This window comes from Symphodus melops, assembly GCF_947650265.1.
Source record: "Symphodus melops genome assembly, chromosome: 16".
In the NCBI taxonomy this organism is placed as follows: domain Eukaryota; kingdom Metazoa; phylum Chordata; class Actinopteri; order Labriformes; family Labridae; genus Symphodus; species Symphodus melops.
In genome coordinates, this window is record NC_136706.1 from 2,633,663 (window position 1) to 2,661,592 (window position 27,930).

The following is a 27,930-nucleotide window of genomic DNA, read 5'->3' on the forward strand; positions in this document are numbered from 1 at the left end:
ACGTAAAGTTTACGTCCATAAAAAAAAAAGAGCGGCGCTGGAATCGATTAACTCAACACTGTACATCAACCCGACTGGAGCTGTAGTTTTCCATTTCCCAACTCTAATTATGATGGTCGGTGTGTCTGCGCTGCACAGTCCATGGGAGGCGGAGTCAGGCTCTGCTAACAAACACTGTGGGTCAACATGGCATGCGAGTGTAAAAAAGGATTGAGTTACAGCAGCTGCTGCTGAATCGCTCATTGCGTCCGGCCGTGTTTGCGTTTCATTCATCTCTGACTGACATCTGAAATGGTAATAAGATATTTCAGTAGTTCAACCAAACACCACCTGTGGTATGATGCAGATCAGACTCCAGCCTCATCATGTCTCCAGGAAACAAAATCAAACACTTGAACAGGCGGAACATTTTTCAGTATTTCTCGTAATGATCTTAAAGTTGATTTGATTGGACAACATTTGGCCAAAGAAGGTCTCATAGTTACTGTTACAGGCTTTATGTTATGGGACTCTGGTAGTTTAGTTAATTGTTAAATGAAAGGTAACACATCCAAACATTTTATTTACTGAGCAACGAGGAATTTCAGTTGTTTTCCTGAAGTCCTGATTCATATTTCCTGTCCTCTCGGGATAAGGAAGCTGGCCAACAATGTGCTGTAACTGTGCCATCCTGTAAGCCCACAGCGAAGTGAGTAAAGCCTTTTTGTTTGTTTCGTACCTTTGCAGCTCTGAGGATACGAGATAAAGGAGTGGAGCGCTTGAGAAGACAACCGCAAGTTACTTTTAATCGTGTGGAAAACGGGAGTTCATGAGAAACAATTCGTGTCTTTCACCTTGCAGCTTTTTTTCGTATAAAATTCGAGCGGTCGTTTCTTTTCGCTGCTTCTTTTCCGCAGGAAGTCAGGGGTCATTTCTCTTCCTGTCCCTGCACCATGCAGTATAAAGGAAAGGTTTACGGAGAGAGGTGGGGGTTGTCAGGCCAGTAAATAATGCACTTTACTCTATACGTGCTAATAAAAATGCTAATGCGCACGGAGGGGGGAGATGTTGTTGTTTGACGAGGCGGACGGAGGAGAGGAACTCTTTTATTCTACCTCTTTTATTTTTTTTCTCCCTCCGTGTTTGAGGTGATGGGACAGATACGCTGAGAGTAGAGGGTCTTATCGAGCAGCGCAGACATGATGCTGAGAGCGGGTGATTCATTACAGGTGACAGCCGCTGGATCTATCTATGCGCAGCTGCTGCAGAGGAGAGTCTCCTGTAAGCAGCAGGATATAAAGAGCAAACAGCCCCACTGCTGGCTCCCAAATATCAGAGTGAACATCAAAAGTGCTGCATTCTGCACAAACTGGTCGCATCTTCTGATCTGTGTAGCTACACAAACGCTGCATGTGAAGGCGAGATGCTATCAGGGTAGGAGCGGCTCATTTGTTTTATGGCTCCCCTTGCAGTGTGGGTTTGTATCCGTAATAAAGGGGGAGGGGAGCAGGGGTGATGGGGCATCTGAGACGCAGCATGAATCTTACTGAGATTGGATTTTTGATTTCCTGCAGGGTTCAGACTCGGGTCAGACCTTTAAACCTCTTCTTGCGTGAAGATTGCCGCTTTTATTTAAATTAGAGGGTCAGTGAAATTCAAGGGACAAAGGATGTTTTTCAATGTTTACCAGTAACACACTAATAATTAAATAACTTGTGTCCACCACTTATTAGATCAATTAGACAACTGTATGGTCACATAGAAGCTCTAACTGAAGGACATCTCAAACATCCAGTCCACAGGCGGCGTCGTGACCGACAAAGCTGCAGTCCTCCGTCAGTGCCGTTTTCAGCTCCAGCACTTCCACCTATTAAAAACACTCAGAGGACAAGGCACAACAAGTGTGCACACAGTCCTTCTGGACATAAGACAAAAATACTTCACACCATTTGAAGATGCTTGGTTCTCTATTTTTAAACAGCTTTAAGCCTTTTGTCTGAAAGAAATTTTTTTCACTCCTAAGGTAGCGCTAATGAATCGAAGGTTGCTTATAGTTAGCTTGAGCTACGTCTGACTGTAGCTGAAAGCATGACCAGGTTCAGATCCAGCCGGTAAAATGTAAATGTACACACACTGAGAAATAATTGTTTTCTTCCACAAACTCTAACTTGTTGCTATAAACTCAAGATGTGTTTTGGAGAAGCATCTATCACAATAACTACCCTTACGACAATCAGGATAACTTGTGCAGCCCGACGTGTTGATACTGAATCTTTGAGATACATAAAATCCTTTCAGCAGAGTCCTCGTAGTTTGATGCTAACACACAGTGAATGTCAGTGAAGTTGCTCTGAGCTCACCTGAGTGAGTGAGTGCAGCTCGTGTGTTTCTGAATCAGCAGACAGTGTCTGTGCTCTTTTAACGGTACACTGTGCAGCTTCCAGAGGGATTCACTCAGCTAATTCTTAAATTGTGTTTTTTTATTTCCCTTCAGTAATTAGCTCTTATGTGTGAGCATAATTCTCTGTTGACATCTTTCTCCTCTGTTTTTTTTCCTGGCATGGATGAGAGGAGCGCTCAGACAGCAGTCGGTAGAATCTGGCGCTAATTTCCTCAGCGGGATGTTCAGGACATTTTGTGAAAGCTTCAGGATTTGAACAGCTGATGGGGATTCCCGGAGGACTGTGTGTGATTGACAGGTTGGTTGCGGAAGAGAATGAGGGAGAGAGGGAGGGAGGAAGGAAGGGAGGAGAGGAGGATACACCCATGGGAGCAAGGCACATTCCTCTGGTTTTAATTACATCAACACCTGCTGATTAGTTATGGCAATGCTGCACTTCACTCAAAACCCTCAAACACTCTCACTCACTTTTCCATCACGGAGCGCTCCATCCAGGTTAGCAGCAAACGTTAAAGCTTTTCCAACTGAACCTGCACGCTGTCGACTTTTCATATTGTGCCGCTTTTACAAGAGGCATGTTCCCGATGGACAGGAAAAAAAGGTTCTCTGAATTTAAATCTAATTATCATAGAGATGAGCAGATTATGACGAGTTCAGGATCAAGTCAGGAAATATGTGTTCAGGTGCAGAAAGAATATAGCGAAAAAAGATGGGAAACCGCACTGTGGATGCAAAGCAAGAAGCACAAATGTTACTTTTATTGTTTACAGACGTGTTTCGACTTTTTTTTGTGGTAATTCGTTAGTTCAGTGGTTTCCTTTTTTTTTTAATCTTGTGATCTTGATAGCAAAGCCTGTTTGACGTTCTATATCCACATTGAATAGTGACGTCTCGGCCTGGACAGTGAGAGCGTGAACACATCCTGTGGCGGTGCTTTTGTTGTGAAGGAGAAAGAGAGGAGGACAGGGGGATAAAGAGATGGTGGCTGGTGTCCCTGGATGTTTTAATTAGCTAACCTCAGGCTGCATCAGAGGCCATTTATCACCGGCTTCTTTTTTCTTTTTTTTCTTTTTTTTTTGTTGGATCACGTCAGCTGTAGATGCTTTTTGTGATTGAGAATAACCGCAACACACACACACACACACACACACACACACACACACACACACACACACACACGCACTCACACAAAAAGCAGCAAAGAAAGTAAACCATAGTACCAAACCTCATCAAACTGTGTGGTGCACAAAAACAAAAGACAAATTAAAGCCATATGTTGTGGAAGAAAAAAAAAAGAGCAAGATGGGGGCTTTTATAGGAGGTGTATCAAAGCACCAACACCCCCCACTATACTCCCTCTCTCTCTTCCTCCGGGGAACTACGTGAGCCAGTCTACCATGGCTAAACTGCAGTGAAGCACAATGCTGCAGAGATTAACTCCGGCACATATCTCCAGATCGGCTGCACGGCTACGAGTCGCAGAGAAGAGTGTAAGAGAGGGATTACAGCGGGAGGGGAGCAGAGAGCGAAAAATACAGGAAGGTCCCAGATCTGGATAGCATCTCACCTTTAGCATTATATCACAGGGAAATCCTTTTTTTGTGTGTGTGGAAAAGGCACAGTATTCCAAGAGGAATATAGGAAAGCTGAAGAACTGTTTCCTATATTATAAAGTAGGAGTGGGAATCTAAGGGTGACTTCTCATTCGATACCCGTAGGGTTGCCAACCATCCTGTTGGAGCGGTCACGTCCCTAATCAAGAACTAAATTCATTTGTACCGAGCTGGAATCCCCTCGTAAATGGACGTGAGCTTGTGTAGCGCTTTTACACCGCATGTCACACCTCCACATTCACACGTAGATGGTTTAGAAGTTTCTATGTAAAGCGACTAAGAAGCAGAAGAAGATTTACTTTACTGATCCCTGAAGGGGAAATTACATGTTTACACTCTGAGAGAGTGAGCCGCCCCAGCAGACGCTCCTGAGCTGATTGGATGGAGGGGCTGGGTGTCTTGCTCAAGGATGCACCGCACATGTAGCTTGCAGGAACTGGGGATCGAACCCTCGACCTTCCAGAGAGACGATGACTCTACCCCACTGAGCCACAGCCGCCCTCCAATTATAGGGAATCTACAGCTTGAAATTTGGGAAGAAGAATAAAGTCTTGGGGCTCTGTTCGTTGTGAAGGTAGGGACCAAGCAGAGTAGACTGGTGGTGAGGAGGAGAAGTTCAAAAGCGAGCTACAGGAATTTTGGATATGATGCAAGCAGCGACTTGGAGCCCGTGGAAGGATATGAACGGGAGTGACTTGTGCTGTTTTGGATTCATTAAAGAGACTTTGCACTGCTGCATTTTGGATTACCTGCAGAGATAGTTCGGAGTTTGTGAAGTAGGCTTGTACGGGGTTTCATCCAGCCCTTTTTGCTACAGTATATGCACATAGACTCTAATTTAATGATGTGTAATTATGCATTAATTATAATTATACTTAGGCCACTTATGCTGTACAATAATGTGCTGTAACTGAATTGGATGCTCACTGTATCTGTTCCCCTGTTGTTTTATTTCTCACTGGTTTTCAGTCTCTGTTAGGAGCCAAATGTCCACTGATGAGACTTTTATCGACTACCTTTAAGAGTCACTTCACCTTCACACAGAATCTGTGCTTACACACACCAATCAGTGCTACAGGTTTACTCTTCGAAGTAAATCCACGAGTGAGCATATACACACATACATTATTTATCCTGTGAGAGAGCGAGCGAGCTGCTAAAATGAGTCATTCTTTCTATTCTCTCCCTGCTGTCTCCCGCCGAGAGATGAGTCAGAATACGACTGAAATATGGACGAATAATAATCCATCCTGCTCTCCCAAAAAAACCCAAACATTTGTCTTTTATGTTATAAAACCACTATCACACTGTGAAGACACCAAAATGTTTGTATGGCAAGTGACTAATGCTCCAATTTATTACGGAGGAAACGGTAAGATGGGGAAATTGCCAGTATCGTTGCATTCGTGCACAAACGAATCACACATATTCAAACAAACACACAACTTTCCCCGAGTGTGGGAGAGATCCATCTCGCTTAACACGCCTCCTACTCATGTATCCGAATACCTGGTGCCATGACAACCCACTGGCAAGCTCCAAGAGCAATGAGATTACTGCTATTAGTGTCACCCACCAGTACTCCCTAAGCACACGCACATCATTAGCAGGAACACGCAAATATCGCAACCAGAAATGAGGCTTCTTTTCAATGCTTTTAAATAAATGACAATCAACATCCGAGCCGAAACGTTGAGCTGAATTGTTGCTTTCTGTGAGCTCATGAATTTCAGGTGCCTCATTATCTACCATCACATCAACTTTTCTCACTGTCACTCAGCAATAAGTGAGTCAGCACGTTGACTTTGTGACAGCTCCTCTTTTCTCCACCATGAATCCAAATCTCGGTCAGTTCACACACACACTGATTCAGCCTTAAGCTTTCTCTCCGTGATAAACCGAGCGTGCCGGCTTCCTCATTTCATAAAGTTAATTTATTAAGACGAGCAATCGTTGCTTTAATTACTGTACTATACTTATTGCGAAACTGTGTGTTTATTGTTATTATTGTTATTGCAGGGCCTGTGGAAAAGTCCTTACATTTCACTGCACATCTGTATGAGCACGTGACAAATAAAAATCTTGAATCTTGAATCTTGTAATTAAGCTGTTGCTGTCAGATCAGATTTTTCTTGAAGGCACTAAAAACGTCTTAAGATTGTCGGTGTATCCCGATAAGTAAATAATCGAACTTGTATGATGAGATTGAAGTTCATGGGCAACAATCATTGTTCTGAAGTTGATGCTTAATGCTTCTTGTACCTTGATACCGTGTCAGTGTTAGCAAGTCCTACAGTTGCTAAGTCCTGCAAAGCACCTAGCACGCTCATCGTTCTCCGACCTGCTCTGTTAGTAAAAAGCATGAAGTCTTTTTTGAGCGCTGTTCACACTGCACACAACTCCTGAAAATACATGGATCATTACCTCGAATGCATTTCCTGTTTGAAGACGGAGAAGCGTCATCGCTATACCAACATATGAGAAACTTGTTTCAAACGCACTGTTCAAATACTCACCGAGCCACCCAGCTCCAGAGTTGGGGACGCACATGTCCGTCTCAGCACTCGGCAGGACGAAGCCCACCACGAACACCTCCACGCCGTCTGACATGAGCGCCAAACCGAGCACGAAGAACAGCTGCCACTGAAACCTGCCGTGGCCACACTCCTGCATGATCAGCTCGTATTGCTGAGCGAGCTCCTCCTCGTCGGATTGCCTCTCGTTCTCCAGCTCCTTATTGCTCTTTAGGCTGTCAGAAACCGGCTGACCCAGGGCCACCTGACCGTCCCGCTGCTTCCCGTCATTGTAGGCCGGCACGCCTTGGTACTCTCCCTCGTAGATCTCGTCTTCGTCGTCGTGGCCTTCCGTGGCATCGCTCGAGGCCCCGTCGTCGTCGTTGGCTGCGTTGTCAGCGTACTGGCCGTCTTGCTGATGGTAAGAATTGTAATTGTTCTCTTCTTCGTCGTCGTTCTGGAAGCGGTTGTAGCTGCGATGAGTCGAGTATTCGTCCGCAGCACGATCAACAGCCTTGCTTAAATTTTTGGAAGCGTGTCTCTTGGCTTCTTTAGCGATGTCCTTGGCACCTTTAACCAAGGAAGTCCTGTTGTTTTGTGTTTCATCCATCTTGGCACAAACAGATCGGACACTCAAAGTCTTTCAACTCAACCTTACTGAGCTTTTTACTCCTACAGGGGCAACAAACCAACCCACTGATCTTTCTTTACGGTCTTCTATTCCCAGTAAAATCAAGACTTTAAGACAGTTTATTGGCGCTGAAAAGTCAATCCGCTGCCGGGAAAGTAATGACGTCTCGTTCCATTGGATGGGAGTGGCCAGACTTTGCTGAAATGGAGACGGTTGATCTGAAATTGGACAGATCCTCAGTCCTGTCAGAGCTCAGCAGAAGAGATCATCAGCCTGCGGGGACAGAAAGAGAAGCAGGTTCAGTCGGAATAAAAGCTGTCTGTCACAAATACTCGACTGCAGGGTTTCTTGGCACACTGAGAGGAACTTCAAAAGAACATTTGGACACTGAGTCAGCCAAGCTTCCCTCTGAAGCTGATACAGAAATACTACTGACAAAGAAAAGCTTTACTAGAAGGAACCTTACAACAAAGCAGTCATTGATAATAAGCTGGGCAATACCGTTGGATATTATCGAAATAAAATTAGCTTATTTCTTCGGTTTTTGATCATTTCTTGCGACATTGATCAAAAGAATCACAAATGTTTGCATCAAATCCAGCCTCCAAATGAATTTGTAGATGAGTCATAATTATGGTTAATCATCTTCACAAAGCTCGGATGTGCTCAAATCCAATCACATGAACAACTTTGGAAACCATATGAACACAATGCAGAACCGTTCATAAAAACATAAACACACATAGCCTCAAAAACAGTTCATCAACCACATCTGTAAATCAATAAGGAGTAGATTGTGTAGCCTCAGCGTGGCGCTGATCAATCACAGGATACACGTGGAAATTAGGGATTAGCCTTCAAAGAATCTTATGACTATTTACTCCATCGACAGTTTTAACCAACAAATATATATTTGTAGAGAGCTTTAGAAGAACTTGACAGTAAAGACGTTTATTGCTGCTGTAAAAAAAAAGAAAGAAAAAAAAGGCTTTCACAGCCAGCCCCAGGTTTTCCTCAAGGACACTCAAAGAACTGCAGTTATTTGCACTTGTGCATTGGTGCCATTTTTCAACGATGGAAGTTGCTGTTTGCTATTAAGACAAACCAATCGATGGTCCAAAAGGATTGTAAATTAGTCCAAATAAATGTGATTGATCGCAAAAAAAAGCTTTTTACTGGTAGGAGGGATAAGTCTGTAAACCATCAGCTTGTAAATTAACTCCTGCAAACCTCCAACAGCCTCCTGTACATCTTCAGCACTGCCAGCTTTGTCTTCCAGTAATTGGCACTCAGTCTATTGATGAACTCTCTTTCTTTTCTCCTTTTGTTAGTTTGTTGATGAAATACCACAGGAGGACTAATCATGGACTGTGGGTGCTTGAAAACCTTGAAGCCTGATGTGTAGACATCCATCAGTTGGACATAAACAAGCATGTCATGATCACTGTCCTCATTAACAGGAGCACATTAATGATGACGTCTCAAGGCCTGTGACGTCTCTGCACTGAGAAAAAGGTCGTCGTGACCCTTTTACCTCCATCGCACGCTCGAGACCTCGTGGTCCTCAAACACAGAGGCTTGTAAAAGGTGATAAATGCATCAGTGCATCTCTCACCTTTGTCTCTGACCCGCGTGAAAGCATTTACTGTGAGACAAGGTGTGAGCGCAGAAAGCTTGTCATATGATCAGTGACCTTAAGCATCACATTAGAGCCAAGTATATAATCCAGCAACACTTTGACCTTTGAGTCTACAATGTTAATTTAATATCAACGCTACATCTCATTGGATGTATTCACATTATGAATGAAAGATTGGAAAACATGCTGGCGAGGAAACAAGAATATTAAGCAGCTTGATGCACAATGATTGCAGAGGCCACACAGTGGACGCAGGATACAAACGTCACCGCTTAACTCCAAATCCCTTGATGGGAATTTCTCTGGCTTTAACTTTCTGTCTTCACACGACAGCCAACCTCAACATCTTCCAGACATGTTTTATTGGATGCTGTGCAGGTAAAAAGTCTGGATAAAGTCGACGATAAAAAAATGATTGTGCGTGTTCACTCGTACAGCCAACTTTGAAAAGTCTAGAAAATCTGGAAAATCTAGGACAAGTTAATGAGGGAATAACAGATTTCTTGGAGTTTGATGCATCGCAGCAGTAAAAGTAAAGAATTAATGGATGCAGACGAACACTTTATTTGTTGCTATATCTTATGTTTTTGTTATTTAGTAAATACAAGTTGTTGGATTTTTTTAGCAGTATGTCAGCACTGACTTATGTAACTGCATTATTTAGCATTTTGTTATAATGTCTTTTCAATGTTTGTGGTACAACACAAAGACTGTTTTATTGCACTTTTGTTTCAGGTCAAGTAGAGCAGAGTTTAGTTGAGCTGAAGTAAACTCTTCATGGCGGACGTACTGTATTTGTTTTACGGGTTCATTAATATTCCATTCTTGGAAGTGTAGCCTTTTGGGAACATGTCTTCTGTCAGAGCTTATCATATCTGGGTTATACTCGTAGCCTGGGAGTACATGTCAGCATGTTCGACTGACTCCCCTCAGGGCTCTCTCCACTGAGGCCTCTCAGAAGACTTGTCAACACATCAGGCCCGAGCTGTCTGTTTGCCAGACTGCAGCCAGCGCCGGTCCCCAGGTCCAGAGACTGCTGCAGGAGAAACACCAGCAAAGCTTTGGGCGCGCACATTACGCTCCAAAGCCCTTTAGCTAGACTCTTATTGACAAGCCAATTACAAATCACTTACAGAACAACAATGCTACAACATGCTAAACACAGGAAGTGACATTTTCATCATTGGTCATTTCACAGGAAACCCTGGGTCTTCTAATAGTATCGTTTTGCATTGACATATTTTACATCAAAGTTGATTGAACACACATCCCGAACTGTCGAGTAATGAATCGAAAGAGAAAATATCTCTGTCATAGAATTTTACAGTTTCTTAATTTCTATCGTGGCACGAGAGGAGCCAGTAGAGTCGTGTAATACAATTACAGTCTGCAAATGTAAACGTACAAAAAACACATTTCATCGACCTTCCAGAGACTCATCCCACTATTCTATTAGTATCTGCAGTCCCTGTAGTGGGAAGCATACACTGAGGTGTTGAGACTGGGTTAAGTGCCTAAATAGACAGTGGCAGGTTGATGTATGGTGTTTCTGCTCACCTTTGCTCTGCGGGATTAGATAAAACATCAGTTTGAATCCGTCATCTGGACATGAGCACCGAGGCTCCACGGCGACGTAAAGCAGCCCATGAGATTTTTTTTTTTTGGTGCAATGCAGCAAAGAAATTAAGTAAGAAATGGGTTCTAACTAACTTTAAACGCGGCCAGATGATGAGACACCGACTGCCGCCGGCCATGGAAGCGTCTAAACACCAGGCTGAAGAGAAAAGTGTCACCATGCTGTGTCTCCAGGACAATAATGAGTTGTTACTCTGCATCATTACCTACAATGAATTTGGGGTGATTGTTTAAACTAAAAGTGAGTAGTTTTAAAAGTTTTTCAAGCCAGAGTTTTTCTGACACCAGTGCTGCTTTAGAGCTCATATTGATTAGATTCTTACTTGTTTTCATTCTCTCTCTCTCTCTCTCTCTCTCTCTCTCTCTCTCTCTCTCTCTCTCTCTCTCTCTCTCTCTCTCTCTCTCTCTCTCTCTCTCTCTCTCTCGATAAGAACAAAGTAAAGCTATTGTTAAAGCAGTCTGATCGACATGACAGATGTGAGCCTGTGGATACAGGTTAGCTTGCAGTGTTGTGAGTGAATGATGAATAAACATGCACATATTTTTGGTTTTCAATGAACTGAAAGAATCCATTTGCAGCACTCGGAACAAGAATGTGAGTGTAGTGTGGCGTCCTCTGAATACTGTGTTTAACAGCAGCCAAAGTCAGATTTATGGCACCTAGCAGGGCTATTGCAGCGAGCAATTCAGGGGAATCAAACGGGAAAATCTCACATTTTTAGCTAGCAGGCCTGAAAAAAAAATCCTGATGTCACAAATGCAATCAACACAACATTGTCAGTCTTGGGAAATATCTGCGAGTGAATGACGACGACAAGAAGGGATGGAAGGACAGAAGGATAGAAGGCTCTACTGAATAAGAATGAAGTAGTTCATCTTAGTCAGTGTGAACTGAACTATGAACGAGCAACAACACTGCTTTCTCATACCTGTGGGTGTACTGTAAGCAGATCAGTAGGTGATTGGTTTAGTTTAAAACAAAGACTTAGCAGTGGGACTCGTGGAAGTGATTCAGCAGAGACCAAAGAGCTTACCATGGATAGACTTTTTTTTTCTTCCTCATATCCAAATCAAAGCCCTTCATGCAAACTTCCCAGAACTCATTTCCAGCAACGCTACTCTTCCAACTTAGCATTTGACGGCGGGGACTAAAGGTGAACTCTGTGTTAGGACCTCATGATTTGCTCTGAGACTTTCTGCTCCAAATGGCTGAGAAGAAAATAGCCAATCAGCTCACTGTGCTGCAACACTGCGAGAGCTTTTCATTAAAGAGGAAAAGTGAATAACGGTGCAAAACAAGCAGAAAGATCTGTGTATAATCCCTGTTTGATCTTTGATTTCTCCTCTGTCACTGCCAATCTCTACACACTCTTCTTCTTTCTGTCTTCCTTCTCTCCGCCTCTCTCAACCGAGTAAATTTCAAAGTTATCATCTCGATGGCAGGGCCGAAAATGACCGATATCCCTCTTGTGTTGACATTTCATTATTCATGAAAGGCTAACTCCTCTCCTCCTTATGCAAATGGTCATTATTGCTGACATTTAGAAGTCTTTGAGCTCCAGAGATAATTCATAAAAGTCAGGTCCAAATGTCCGGTCCTTTGTTGAGTAAACCTATAAGGAAAATTCCCACAACATATCCTGCTGATGTTGGGGGTTACATATGAAGCTACCACGCATCGACTCACAACCTTGCCCTTTTCCTCATATCGTTTACGGCCGTTTTTATTTCCTTTTTGAAGGCGCCTTGTGCTGCGATGCAGAGATTGAGGTTATTATAACAGCACCCTTATGATGTGATTTGAGCAATCAGCAAAAAATTCCATGCGAGCTCTGAATCAGCAGTCCACGGAGAGAGAAGAAATGATTTCCTTGCTGTCGTGCTGTCATGGCCCGCTGACGCCGTCCAGCTACGTTCATTAATCACTCACAGAGTCACACACACACACACACACACACACATACACACACACACATACAGTAGATGCATGGACACACACACACACACACTCTGCAGGTGCATGCTCTGAAACCCTGGAGAAGACAAAGGCCTACTCTAACAGTGTGCACGATGTTACTGAGTGAATGTTTTCTGCAGGACATTTTCCCATTCTTAAAAAAATTTAGATTTTCAACTTTAAGCGCGGCATACACATTATTTTAAGACCACAAACTGGTCGACAATATGTAAATGCAAGTCGTGTGTGCAGAGCCCTGCAGGCTTTCTGCGGTGCCCACAGATGGCTGCAGTGAGCATTTGCTAATGCACATCGTGTGAATGGAAGTACACGCCAGGCTCAGCAGATGCTACACAAAGTCAAGTTGTGGTTTGGACACAAGAAACGCTTCCTAAGAAAGCAAACAGTTTAAAATACTTCTAAGGATCTAACTTAAAGAGCAACAAGCTTTACACTTGGATGTAACCTCTTTGTGACTCATGACTTAATCAACACAAACATCAGTTTGTTCTCTGTAGGAAAAGGTTGGCTCAACTACGTGAACACAGAATTGAATCAGAAATGTGATCTGCTGCAGCTTTCGTCTTTAAAAAAAAAATCATTATTACTTGTACGTTTCCCTGAGGGCTCCAAAATGCTCTCCCGTAACCAACATGTATAATACAGGTACAATTCTGTAGATTAGCAATACTTTGTGTACAAATCAAGGGAGCTGCTGCACATGCTAACAGCCAGATTAAAAGGGAATCTAGCCCTATTTTAGATGTGAAATGAATTCAAAACAAACAATAAATTTCCATCAGTATTCAACGCTTAAATCTTAGAAAGTGTAATTGTCAATTTTTTTGTGAAAATATGTCTTTACACTTAACATATGGAGTGTGCACTGGCCTCTATTCAACCTTCTTACAAGCAATACAGGTCTTCTTTATCTGGACTTTAACTACGTCTACTGAGATATTTGTGTCTAGAAATTAGACAAATACACTTCTCAAGATATGATATGTAGCAATCTGACCAATAACGCTGAGTTCTTTCTCCTGTCATGGCGATGCCTGCAGTGTCACAATGCACCATGTTTGCATCGCATACGTTCAGGCCTCGCTCTGCTGTATCACTGCTCTCTGGCGAGACTTATTACAGCTGAGCATCTGCGTCAGCTGCAAGACTGTTAAAATTTATTATTTTTGTCCTCCTGTGCAGCTAGTTTGCAAAACAAGCAAAGGCTGAAAAGGCCTTCAAAAAACCAAAGTGTACATTATTCAGATAGAGATAGAGCTGAAAGAGTAGAGTAATAGTGAGACATACACAATGAACACTAACACAAGAGACTTTCCACACACCTTGTTGTGGACTGTACAGAACTGAAGAAAAGTTTGCTAAAGGGGCAGGAAGTCAAAAAGCCACAGCTGATTCTTCTGTGCATATATGGCTTAAAATTACATCACCAGTCCGACGTGTCAGCGCTCGTCATTGGGAGTATTTTGGCTTCATTTTTGAACAGCTGGAGAGAATTGTCCACCTTTTATATAAATTAAAAAGTATACTGCAGCATAAACGTGTGGAGTAACCAAGCACCTGTAAGTGTATGCATTTATTCTGCATGATAAAGGGGGGGTTGCAAAATTTGCGATGGCTACAAAACGTGTGTTATCTACTTTGTATTTAACGTTAGAAGCAATGTTCAGTGGGTATATCCATGTTAAATAAACAAACACATTATAATAAACTAAAAAAAAAAAAATCATTGAAAACTTTTTCTGTGCTTTTTTAAAGAAAAAAAACTAATGGCTAATGAACGAGTACTTAAACGCGCAGCCCCAAGAGACTGCTGAAGAAGTACGACTGCAGGGGGGGAGTCGAGGACTCAGGGGTTTAGATTAAAGTGATGAAGACGCAGTACATTATAAAGCAGCATCACGCCTTACAGCTCAGAGATACGCTGAACACAAACGAGGAGCAGGAACATAAATTCATGAATTCTCAAAAGTACTGCTGCAAAACTAACACACACACACAGCTGCCTGATTGCCTGTATATAATGATGGCTGAGAGGGACTGCTGGAGTCCGGCCAGCTGCTGGGGGGGTTCCTGTGTGGATGCCCAAACTGCAATTTGATGGAAAGTTTGTGTGTGTGTGTGTGTGTGTGTGTCTGTGTGTAGTAGGTGGATAACAGAAAATGAGAGATTGTAAAGAGTGGTTTCCTTCGTTCACACTGAAGACAGAAAGGGTATAAAAAATGTTTTGCTTTTCAGTCATATGTATGAATGTGTGCGTTCCTAATACTTCCGGCCAGAACTCGTTCATGGTGACTTAATGTTCAGTCAAAACCTGCAAGCGTGACTCTCTTGAGCACCTGATGTGTGACGGGGTAACGATCCCGCCCCCCCTCCTTTTTAATTTAGGCAGGAAAGTTAAAGTCTTACTTTCTCTTTGCCTTTTCATTACATTTTTACGAGCAAAACGCAGATGACAGAGTTTTAGTACAGTTGAACAGCTTGATGATGTTCCCTTCTCCTTTCTTTCCAGGCTACTGATTGGCTGACAGATTGCCTCCTGGTCCCCTTTGTGACATACGTGCTGTGAACCACTCTCTTGTGTTCAGTATGCAATGAAATATGGATGAAGCAGAGATAACACAAGAAAGAAAAAGGTTAACTAGAGCGACTGGAAGCTTTGATTGTCATCTGTTGGGCTAAAGCAAACACTGAGGTATACAGGGCCTGAGGCAAACATTCATTTACTGACTATTCAAAGTGAACCTTTATCCAGTGGAAGAGCTGCCTTCAAGCAAACACCTGGCTGGAATTTCTGCATGTTTGATCCAATCAAACTTTACATTCTGCCTCATGGGACAGCTTTATGCAAAACTCATCCGTCAATTCCCCCCCCCCCCCCCCCCCCCCCCCCCCTTTGTTCCACTACTGCAGCTTCTACCGGCTGAGCTCAGCCCACAGACCACGTACAGGAAGGAGCATCAATCACCGCGGAGTCTTTTGACGCAAGTCGCGTCCCATAATTAGATTTCGGGCTGTCCTGCAGACTCAGAATCAATCCTCGTGCTGCCTGCGCGGCGCGCGGTACAGTTAGATGACTCTCCGCGCTGCACCGTGCATTGAACCAGGAGTAATGGATGAATCTGTTCAGTGTGTGTGCACTCTCTGCTCACTGCAGATTCACTCCTCTCCTCTCGTGCTTCTGTGCGTGTGCGCGCGCGACTGACGGGAAAGCTCGGGGATGCCTCCTCCGTCCGTGCGCGCGTGCCAACTCATTTTAAACACGATTTTGTGAGCACGACCGGATGGTAACAACCCCTAACACTGTCGACACGACCACCTCACACATGGAAGATGTAGAAAGTCGCAAATGTTATTTTTTCTTAATTTGTAACGTTTGGCTAAATTTATATTAAACAAAACGTAAAAATCAATCAGGTGTGGTTCTTACAATGAACGTTGACCTAATAGCAGCAACGTCTTCTGATCAAATAACATTCATGTGCTATGCAGTAAACTCACTTTTCGATGTTCATTCTGACTAACTCTTAAAAAGTTCCCAAACTCTTACGTCAATCACGCGCCCATTCATATTTTTCCTGCCATTAGACAAAAATAAACAGCAGTTTAAATCCGCCCTTATCTGCAGTTTCCATTTTGCATTTTAAATGATCTTAAAAGATGAGATCTATGTTTTACGGAGTGCGGAGGGAGATGAAGTTCTAGTTTGGCTGCGCGTTAAAACAGAGAAAAAGAAACACTTACAGCGTACTGAGGAGCGTGGCGCATCATGCCGAGTCTCCGATGAGTCCCCCCTCACTGCCTCTCTTTAAACAGCAACAGGGAGAAAAGGCATCGCACCGGAGATTTCTTGTTTCTTGTCTTGTGCGATGCAGCGGTTTCTCTACTGCAGTCCAAGGAAGAGACGAGAGAGAGGAGGAGGAGGGGAGGTGGGAAGCGTGAGTGCGATGGGAGAGGAGAGGAGGGGAGGAGGGGAGGGAGGGAATAGCAGGAGTAATAGGCAGACTGAAATCAATAGGCCTGTGTCCTACAGACAACAGTGAGCATTTCCGTATAATACAGGAACAGCAGTGATGCAGGAGTCACAGACGGCTGAGATGATGAGAACAAAAAGGAGGAGGAGTGAGGTGAAGCACATGGGAAGAAGTTTATGGAGGAAGAGGACTGCTGTTGGATCTGCAGAATAGATAAAGCCAGAAGACAATAAAAAAAAGACTGCAGTTAATTGAATATAACAATCTGGATGTGTCACTTAAATCCACAACAAGATTGTGCAAACTCCAAAAGTGACCGACCCCCAAGTTAAAGCTCCTGTGAGGAGTTTGATAGCTGGTTACAGATAGATAGATAGATAGATAGATAGATAGATAGATAGATAGATAGATAGATAGATACTTTATTGATCCCGAGGGAAATTCAAGACTGAAACTAAAAGTGTTGCCTCTTTATAAAATCAAGGAAGTAAATAAGACCCTCTGCAACGAGACGGATTCTTTCTACATATTGTTAAAGCCTGTAACCACTGATGCTGAGTAAGTGACAGACAAAATGATTTAGAACACCATGAGGAAGCCGGGTTTTTTAAAACATTTTTTTTCAAAGTAAAAACTGAGATTGAAACTGAGATTATATTGTTGCATATATTTTGCATGTTATTTAGCGCTAAAGCTAACACATATGAAAAGTTACTCATACTGTGTAGGCACTTTAAAATGCTCAACTCTGCAGCTTAAAGCGTATATATTTGAATCATAATCACCTTTTATGTTGTCAGTCTGTGAAACCGAGGATTAAATGCTCAAAAAAACACCTTAATCATCTGATACTGGATGAAATCTGTAAAAAAAAAAAAAAATCAGCCTCTTCCTCAAACGGTCTTTTCAGCTGTTTGACTCTTTAAAGCCCTCCTCCCCACATTGTTCCAGCACTCTAGAAGCCTTCCGGTGGGGTAGAACGCTGCAGGGCTTCCAGGAGAGGGCTGCTTTTCACTGCTGATGGAGCCAAAGTGAGAGTTTTCAACGGCTAACATAAAGGCTTGAATCCGCACTACAGTATGAAATTCTTGGTTTCATATTGGGGAACTCTGGTGCAATGTGCAGGCTAAGCTATTTAGCACACTCTGCAGACTTACCCTGTTATCACTCCCACATACGTTTACCTCATGATCTGAAGCTTTCCCTGCATTTCATTGTTCTCATTGTGACACTTTATGTGAGTTTTAAAATGGAGCTCAGTAAAACAACTTTAATAAAATGTATTTACAGTTTCCAAACACCAATTTTGCAGATACCCAAAGTCAGTTCTTCTTCATTTATATTTGATGTCCTTCATATTTTGGGACTTAGCTTTCAGTGACAGGTACTGAAGGCATTGCTTGCTGTTTTATCGTCTTGGAGTTTCGTGCATGTGTGAAAACACTCTTTTCCAAGCTGTTTGAGCTTTTGTTGTTTGGAAAACTCAGGTCAGTTACTCCCTAAAAAATACCTTTATACCAGAGGATGCATGCTTGATATCCAGATTATCAGCTATCTATCTAACTAATTAGCCAGGGATCTAGATACACTCTGACACTCCAGCCTCTTGATCATTTTTGGCTCCAAAACATACAAGCTCGTAGAGTTCATAACTGCTCAATAAGAAGGCTTTTTGAGGTTATATGATGGCACTGTATGCTTCTTTCTGTTCATCTATCTCTGCACGATGCGTGTTTTTGTTCCAATTGTGTCCCAAAAAAGTTTCAGGCTAAAAGAGTTCAATGCGGACGTCTGGGCAGAGAGAGTGTTAGCAATACCCAAAAAGCCCATCCTTTCCTACATGGCAGAAGAAGAGGCCATTATGAACTCGAGTGAATGAGCTCTCCTCTCCTCCGCTCTCAGAAATAACCATTACAGGGGAAATCTCGAGGAGCGAGGAAGGAAGCCTGCGAGGACGTCCCTCTCACTGAGTCGCATAAAAATGCAGATGCATTAGCATTTCTATCCAGCAGCTGTTGTTTAATTTGAGGGTTGGAATGAATGAAAACCAAACACTCACATTATTCATATCAGGACACACAAGCACGATCACACGCACACACATACACAGCAGAAAAAGTACTCTACTGGCACTAATTCACACCTGGATTAATATTGCATGAGCGCGGTTCATGATGTCAGAAATCATGATTTAGATATGCAAATTATTTTCCATGTATGTTATCTTTTTTTTTTTTCTTTCTTTGCTCTTGAAAAAGCTAAACCCAAAGAGTTTGCTGATTAAAATCATTTGCAGACTTTAAGCAGGAGAGTGGTGGGCACAGAATAAACAGCATAAGAGGGACGATAAAGAGATGTTCAGGTTATGGTTACAGTCCAGCCAAACAAGACTTAAAAAAAACTGATCTTTTACTTTTAAGAGCTCGAGCTTGTGAAACACTTTTTTAGTCTTCCGACTCTTCAATATTCACTTTTACACCACAGGTCACACCTATGCACATTCACTTATCCCATGTGTGCACATTCATACACCACTGCTGAAGCAGCGGGAGCAATTTGGGGTTAAGTGTCCATGGACACTTGGACACCTGACATCTGTTCCAACAGTAAGAAGAGATAAACATGTAAATAAAAGTCAGGAATGCTTAAAAAAAGGTTTGAATGTCTCACTTCTTTCTGCAAATACTCAAAAATACTAACAAAGGAACTCGACATTTAATCATTTCCAAGCCTCCTAATATTTCACTCTTAAGTGAATACACTATGATAATTTACTGCAGAACTGTTATGAGTATTTAGCTGAATGTGTGATATGGAGTTTAATTGATTTCTAATTATACGCCCCGGTGGGTGCATAATTTCACGAGTAGGAAAAAAAAACAAAGAGGGATGTTCACTAAGGTCTTCTTTAGAATACATCAGGATGCACTGCCTTGTTTTTCTCCGTAATTACACACTCCACTCATCTCCCTGCTCTCTCTCTCTCACTCACACACACACACACACACACACACACATAAAAAATGTACCGTGAGAGGAAGGTAATTACCTGTTTTTGCCATAACTTCCATTCCACTGAGTAAGTACTTTGCAACATGACGGAGTTATTCCTAAAAACAGAAAGACAAACTCTTTAACTCTTTTCAAGGCTGGAATAAACATTAACCAAACACATGATAAGAGATTATAAACTCTATTTGTCTGGTAATGACATAATAGCACACACAAAGAAACAGATTAAGGAAGTGTTACTGTAGTCAAACAACTCTGGAAAGTAAATTTGTAGCTTTTGTCAATGAGATCTGTCCTCCCTCTACTCAAGCTGCATAAGGAGATTGAGACAGTTGAGTGGCGTTCAGTAACAAGGCAAATGACCTATTGAATAGCCCTGCAGGTTACGGCGAGGTTAATTACAGAACACGTCTGAGCACACGGGGGTGGAGGGTTGCAGAAGAGGAGGGGCTATAAGAGCGAGGAGGAAACGTTTCAGGACAAAGAGGAGGATTTCAAAGATGTTTTTACATAGACCAAGCTTTTAAACATTTTGGGCTCAACATGATTTTAAGATGAGAACGTTTTGGCCAAAAGTCCACAAGAAAACTTACTTACATGTCTTCAGAAAGTCCAAAAGGAAAAACAAGGGGTAATCAGACGCAGGTGAGACTATAGTTACACAGGTGAAGACGATGAGGCCAATCAGACAGGAGGGAAGCAGGGAGGCAGGAACAAATACAAGACTAGAAACGTAGAACATAGAAACACCCAAAGGAAAGAAACACCGGAGAAGAATGAGAACTAAAACACGATAAATAATTCAGAAATACAAAACTTAAACAGACCTATGACCTCTGCAGATGACTTGCACAAGATGAACTGTAAGGATGCAAGATGAAATGAAATAAACCCAATTAAATTTCTTCCAAAAATATTTATTACCCAAGTTTGTTTAGTGGCAGTCTTTTTTTTTAATTAAAAGTAACTCTATCTGCTTCATTGCCAGCAAAAACTCCCAGGAGGTTATTTTTTCTTGCCTCTAAAAGAGTGGGAAAAAAACAACCATCTTGCTTTTGGCAGAAAGGTCAATGTCAGAATGGTAGCCATCTTTAATTTTAAGACAAGCTTGTGCAGTTAAATAAATTAAAAAAAGTAATACATCTATATTCAGAAGATTATTTTAAAGCCATTGCACCTGCAGGCTGGGGCCTTTATACCTCCAGGATTCTACAACGTTTGATAACGATGATGTTTACCAATCAAAACGTGCCTTAAAAGTCCTGAAGTTCCCCTTCAAGACTTTTTTTCTATGTTGCTAGACAACACTGTTTTAATATGTGAAAAGTAATATGCAGCCTCATGGGAATAAATTCAAGTTGTGATGCTTTTAGTCACTGCACTGTGGTCCTTTAAATAGCAGCTTCAGTGTGCTGCTCTCTAACACGTTGGGAAAGGGACTGGTTATTTCTGCAAAATGAATTAAAAAAAAAGAGGCATCAACTCCAGAAATGGAGATTGAAGAAGAACATGCAGTCGATGAGCCAGATGTTAAAGCTATATTTGACGTCTATACCTTTCTCCTACCTGGAAAGTTCCATGACGACAGCCTGATCTGCCCTCGCTCTGTGACCTGTTACCCCACAGAGAGTGGCCACTTGTTGAAAATGTCAAAGTGTCACGTCATTTTGCTCGCAATGACGCAAACAGGTTATTTAAGAAGCACACAGTGTTGCTCTTTTTCTTCTTCTTATATAACAGTCTCTTTAAAAACATTCTTCTTCTGTTTATACCTGCAGCTTTGGTGCAAAACATTTAAGCCATAAATATGTATTATTACCGTAGGCTTTCTGCTATAAATGTCTGCATTGGGTTTTTTTTTTCATAACCTGCAATGACCCCAAAAAAAACAACACAAGCACTGCACAAGGATAAGAAACCCTTTTTATAATAACCTTACAACTCTATCCTAAAAAGTGTTTTCTCTCTTTTCATAGGGATAATACCACACAAAGAATCAGGATATTTTCTGAGCATCTAAAGGGACCAAGTTACCCAGTGTGACGTGAACCTGATGATGCTGGGAAAAACGCTTCAGGGCAGTAACCCTGGTCTCTTCCTTCACTTTCTTTTCCCATCACGGGAACAAATAGAAGCCGGTGGATTAGAAAAGAGGAAACACTACCATTGTTGACGCGCTCTCTGCTTTTGAACAAAGTCAAGTCACAGCAAATGACTTCTGTGTGTCACTCTGATGTGTTTCAGAGCAGGCAGAGAGCCATTGGAACGGGATGTTCAGAAAGGAAGTATTACGTACAGTCGACTCCAAAAAACGCACATCATTTGTCACGCTTTATTGTCTTTGAAAAGGCATTTCTTATTCAATGCTCGTACTTGTGCCTTTGATCAGTATATCACTAAAATAACCCAAAACATTGCAACCAATACTGTAGTCTTTCAGACACATTACACATCAAACTCTGGGAGTTACAATACCTTTGACATAAAGCTATTTGATGATGTAATGCAAGCTCTAAGCAAGCGTACAAACATTCAAGCATTTGGAAAGTGAGGTGACTCATTAAGGGGGGACAGGTGGGTCAAAAACATTGGACTTAATACCCAGAACATTCACGCCTGAAGTCAGACTTTTAAACATGGAGTCAACAGAACTACTTAAACACACTTTGAAATCGAAGATGATTGCCAATTACCATTTTGACAAAGAAAGGAAACCTACATTTTAGCCGAAATACATCAGCAATTAAAATGATGACAAAACTCAACATGGCATTTTTTGCTTAGTTGGTGTACCGATGAGAAACGCCATCTGTGTGGTCTCGTGTACGTGTTTGAGTGTGGGTGTATAGATGCTGTCAAGGGCATGCATGAGTAAGTGTCATGTGAAACTTAATGCAATGAGGCATGTGTGGGCGTCAGAATAGCCAGGACACATCAGTCAAAGCAACATGTAATTATTGAGTTGACCTATAGACTATAGTGGGAGTGTGAGAAAAGAGACAAGAGCTGGACTGACCAACAAATGGTCATTCATTAAAGTCAGCAGAATGGAGCGCTCCTTTAACAAATGGAGTGAAATAGACTGTTCAGTATGGGGATAGTAGTGTTGGCGTTCGAGGGGGGGGGACGTCAGGAAAGAGAGGGTGGAGGCCTGCAGGGTGATGCTCCCTTAAGATGAAAACATTTGTGGTCCGCACCAAGAACCACAATGTGCCTGAGGTACACAGGATGTGTAGACCAATCTATTACTGAAGAAAATATTCACCGACTTGTTTTAGCCCACAGGTTAAGAAACCATCCAGCTGCTGAGTGCAAAAAGCCTGCTGCTCCTTGATTGTCCTAATAAAGCTGGCCACAAAAGCCAAAGAGTCCCCATCAGGTCCCGTATTAGAAAGTCCATTTGATAGCAGAAATAAACCCTACCCAGGTTTAGTCTCCGTAGCTCATTTCTTTATTTGTAAAAACTGCACAGGAGGTGATTTTTATGTCAAGGCTTTTGTATGAACTTATAAGATAATTAGGGCGGCTAATGTCTGCTAAAGCTAAACTATTTTAATGCACATAAACAGTTGGCTGTGCCACAGAACTTGATGAGTCAGCAGCTAGCTCACGAGCTAACCAAAAGCTGATATAACTACAGTCGCTGTGAATATTAAAGGCCTTGTTATGGAGCACTGCCATCGAGTCATAGAACCACTTTCAGTGTGAATGAAGGAAACCTCCTTTTTAAAACTCTTCCTCTCTCTGTTTTCCACGCACAAACACACACACACACACACACACACACACACACACACACACACACACACACACACACACACACACACACACACACACACACACACAGAGTGTAGGAGGTGGGCAATGCCATCCCATATTGGGCTCCATAATTTGTCATCTTCCATTAGGATGGAGGATAATAGATGGATAGTGACAGTGATGTTAATTACTTCCCCCCCTTTGTCAGCCAGAGGTTGGCTGAAGAGACAGCAGGAGAGAAAGAACTTCATGCTGTCCTTCACATTTTCTATCAGATTAGTACATTTTACATTCATTTTAGAGGTTCAACCTCTTGATTTAAACCCTACACCTTTCTTTTCACTTTTCAGCCCATTCAGTTAAAAATAGCCAAACACGTCTTTGTGGTTGTCTTATTTCTGTCCACTTGCCCGGCTCGTCTGTATTTCTAGACATGTCTTCCATTCTGAACATGTCTTCCTTTCTGGACAATCTCCAGACTACATTGTTTTAGTGTTCCCTATCCTAATAATACAGTTATACTATAAACCGAACTAAAATGATAGTTGATGGAACCTACAAACACTGTGATATGGCAACAGTTTCTGCTTCTTGGTTATGTGGAGGAAAGTGTCATCATACTTTTAAGTAATAAATCCCAACAACCTTGCTTAGCTTGGCGGATGTTTATTGGCCAAAGAAGAAACAGCAGGATAATGTCGAACAGGAGGTGAAAAGAAGTGGAAACATGATTGCAAAGAATAAATACATGCACCCTCTGATTATCTGTTTGGTGGCATGTTTACATTTTTTAGCTCGGCCATGTTTATTCGAGTGTTGTCTTCATTAAAGGTCAAACTGCTTAGGTCGCTGGTGGCCTAGTGGTTACATTGTGCGCCCCCATGTACGGCGGCTGTCACAGCGGCTGTGGGTAAGAATCTGAGCTCAGCTCTTTTCTGCATGTCATCCCCCACTCTCTCCTCCCAACATTTCCTACCTCTCTCCAGCTGTCATAGCCAATGACGGCAAAAATGGCCCAAAGATATCTTTGAAAGAAATAAGAAAAAGTTACTGGCCGGCCTGACGTGTCTGCTCAAGCGTTTTTATTTATCAAGCACAGCTGTCATTAAAATCTTAATATCTGACAATGGGATTTTCGGTTCAGTTTATAGTGGATCTCTTTTGTGCAAACCTAATCAGATTTTATGATTTATCATTACACGGTTGTCTTCAGGTGTATCCAGAACCGCTGCATTTACAATATTATTGTTATCACAGGACAAATATCACGTATCGTATCAAATCATGAGTTTTCCTGCCATTCCCACTCCTATAAAAGTGAAACGCTGTTAACCATCTTTAATCTGACATACATAAGAGCTTTGCTTCCCATGACTGAATATCAACGATAATTGATTAGCCTGCTCAGCAATTGAATCTGAATCTGAATCTTTTGTATGGCGAGATAATATTCAAGAAAGCTCGGTTGAGAAGAACGTAGCCCTCGGCATGAAATATGGAGCGAAGAGAGACAGCAGCACTATGAAGTATTGACTTCTCCTCTCCGAGCTTCATGTTTGATTAAGTGTCCGAGAGCGACAGGCGGTGATACATGGGAACGTAAGGTGAGGGTTAAAGAAGAGACTACAAATATTGATCAATGATAGGGTGGTAAACAAAGTGGGGGCAGAAAGAAGAGTGATATACAGCACAAGCTGTGGAAGCCGGGGGAGAGGGAAGGCACTTGTCAGACCATTACTTACATTTTTCTTGACTGCCACTAGCATTTTAAAGAGCATGTGTAGTGACAGGGTGTTCATATCGCTAACACCCATACGTTTGGTTGTGTGCCACTTTGCATGGTGGGAGATTTTGCAACATAATTGAATCAATGCACAGGGGCAAATATCACAGTGCAGAGCTCCTACAGAAATAACTGTAGCCTATATGACACGACTAATCCTGTTACGATGCCACTCAGCCCTTCTTCTCACGACCTCACCGTCTGAAGATGTCATATGGCACCAGCTCAGAGGTATCAGAGGCAGAAAGCAATCTGCAGTCACATGCTGCCACACTCAATGGCCAATTTTCTGCAGAGTGTTGAAGACATTTAACTGTATCTGGTGTCGCCGTGACTCTGCGAGAGGTAGAGGTAAGAACAGCTGAGTCATCGTTGATGTAGGAAGTGCAGTATAATGTAATTATACTTGAATCATAACCATCCTCTCATTGACTCGCGACAGGATGAATGGATTTCAGGTAAAACTCCTCCTCATTCGTGCACGGATTTAATTAAAGAGTACAGTGTTAAAACTCCTGTGAGAAGTTTTTGAACTGTAATGAAAAAGACCGGATCTTTCTTGAATTCGTAACCTCTTCAGATGAGGCCATTAAAGAGTAACGTAAGCGATTTTTTGTCATGGTTGAGAATCGATGTACTGCTTTTCAACTGTGGCCCAAAAATCAACAGAACTTAAAGTTCCACATGGGAGCGTTAACAGTGGTGGAATCACTTTGCAAATCTGTCTCCCCCTCCGATCATGTAAAAACCTTTGGCAGGAAAAATCTGTAGCCGTCCAGCTGACATGGCGTTTGAGTTATGATTTAGCTGCCAGCGAGCTGGTGTTTTGGTGATTCAGATAGTGTACGTGTGAGAGACAGTGAGGCTATCTGAGCTGTGCATTCGAGACAACAGCGTTCATCTCTGTCAGTTTTTGATTGACTGGGAATATTACCATAAAGAAAAGAAAAAGGAGGTTGCACACTAAGGGGCTGAAATACTCCAGATAATTTCATTTAGAAGGGTAGTGACGTATCGAGCAGAACTGCTCTTCATCAGACTCAGTCAGACTGAGCAGACCTGCTCTTCATCAGACTCAGTCAGACTGAGCAGACCTGCTCTTCATCAGACTCAGTCAGACTGAGCAGACCTGTGACGTATCTAGGTCTGCTCGATACGTCACTAACCTGGTGAATAAAATCATCTGGAATACTGGAGCTGTGCAGTGTGTGACATGTTTTTTTTTTTTTGTAGAAATGCAAGATCAGGGTTTACCATACCAAACTGAACCAAACCTGACTGCTCACCTGTTGCACCTAGAACAGCGGATATTCATTTAAAAATGGCACAGCATCGGACTAGGGCATTAGTCAGAGTATGCACTTAAGATTTAAGCTTGGTATTTGTGTCCTCTTATATACTATACCTTGAGGACTTCTCAGTTTATATGCTAAGTGTATACATAGTATACCTAGCTGTAGATTGATCCCCTGGGGTTTAAATCTGACCCATATTTGCTGGAACTAAAGCCGATATGTTGGGAAACACACCTTTCTTTTATTTGAGACCATATGGCAGCAACAATGATGGCAGTGAAGACACCAACAAAAGGTGAGAGATATGTAAAGGATGGCATTATATCCACCAGAGCAAAGCCTTGGCAGAGTTTGCAAAAAAAAAAAAAAAAAAAAAGTAATAAGTTGCCCAAACTTCCCCAAAGGCACAGAGTTGGGGGTCAGCTCCTTAATCGCTAATGGGTGTGTTCAGGCCAGAAATGGACTGGATACGTGATCTATGTGCACAAGCAGCAGCTGGGATATGCAGGCCAGAAGTGCATTTGTACATGGTCCACTAGTCAATGCACAATATACTCCAAGAAGGCTGTGTTTACTTCCAAGTCCTTCAACAGCTGTGGCAACAAGACTTTCTTTAAAGTATGCAAACTGTCATTATGGTATACACGAGATCAGATCCACCAACTCTCATTTAACCAGGAATGTTTTGAGGGGTTTAAAACTGATGGAGCTATTTAAAGCTATAAGTTAGCAGAAGCATCTTGAACGGAGTATTTTTGATGTTTGCTAGTTTCTCAGCATCTCTACAGTTTGGGACAGTATAAATGTGCTACTGGTCAAAAGCCCAAATTTTCAGCAAATTAAGGAGGTGCGTCATGACCAAGTGGTCTTATGAAGTCAACACAGAGGTGCAAAATCCTGCTGTTCTTCGAGTGTCCGCTCCAAGAACGTGGAAAATCACAAACACACCACCGCCAAACAAAGGCAGGTTTTTTTACATCATAAATTAACATGATACACGAAATAGGTCTGATGGCATTCTAATGCAGCAAACATACAGTCGAGGTGTCTCCTCAGTATTTAAAACACAAACAATATAAACATGCAACACAGTACTTATCACTACTAAAAAGAAAAAGTATTAGACATTGAGAATACTGTCTTTATTTAGTCTAACGTAACTGTTTCACTGAAGGGTCTAATAAATGTAAATAAATCTAGTAGAATATTTGAAAACTGTGGCTGTTCAATCGTTCAACCAATGTCAGCGCAAACCTTTTCAAATACTTCAAAGTGCTGCTGAGGTTTGCAGAGGGAGCCAGTTGTGCCTCTTTTGGCAGGCGAAGAAAAGTCAAAGGAAGAAATCGTGGAGGCATACGGCTGGGGAAAGCTGGTGGGGGGGCTCGGAGAAGCACAGCCAGAGATGTGAAAGCTGGGAGAAAGATGTATGAGATGGAAATGTAGTGAGCTGTCTTTGCGTGTTATGTGTCATCATATCCATGTGTGACATTGATGAGAGCTGATTTGCATTTCACAGAGGATCCCCCCCTTTTTTTTCCTTCTTTTTTTTTTTTAAAGAATGAGGCAGTATGAGCAGCATGAGCGGTGAAGGGAGTCAGAGATTTTCCTCCCACGCCCGCGTGTCTCATGCAACACTACACCGTCCTATGACTCACAGATGGGAATTCCTCGGGTGGCGAATCCGGCTGCTACAGTATATCCTCGGCTCAGCACTTTCATGT

At 42.2% G+C, this 27,930-nt stretch overlaps 1 protein-coding gene across 6 annotated transcripts in view; it reads right to left on the reverse strand.

Moving 5' to 3' along the window:
* Positions 1 to 20,036, reverse strand: part of LOC306837564 (synaptic vesicle glycoprotein 2C-like) — a 35,942-nt gene extending 15,906 nt beyond the window's left edge. The window contains exons 1-4 of one of the 6 annotated variants that reach the window (XM_079365280.1): positions 19,970 to 20,036; positions 19,410 to 19,470; positions 16,131 to 16,562; positions 6,510 to 7,410 (exon numbers count right to left, since the gene is read on the reverse strand). In XM_079365280.1, the coding sequence (XP_079221406.1) occupies positions 6,510 to 7,116 (607 nt within the window). In that variant the 5' untranslated portion in view covers positions 7,117 to 7,410; positions 16,131 to 16,562; positions 19,410 to 19,470; positions 19,970 to 20,036. Of the gene's footprint in view, positions 1 to 6,509; positions 7,411 to 16,130; positions 16,563 to 19,409; positions 19,563 to 19,612; positions 19,835 to 19,969 lie in introns of those variants that run through there. The other 5 variants (XM_079365281.1, XM_079365284.1, XM_079365282.1 and 2 more) reach the window with 5 other exon arrangements.
* Positions 20,037 to 27,930: the final 7,894 nt, after the last annotated feature.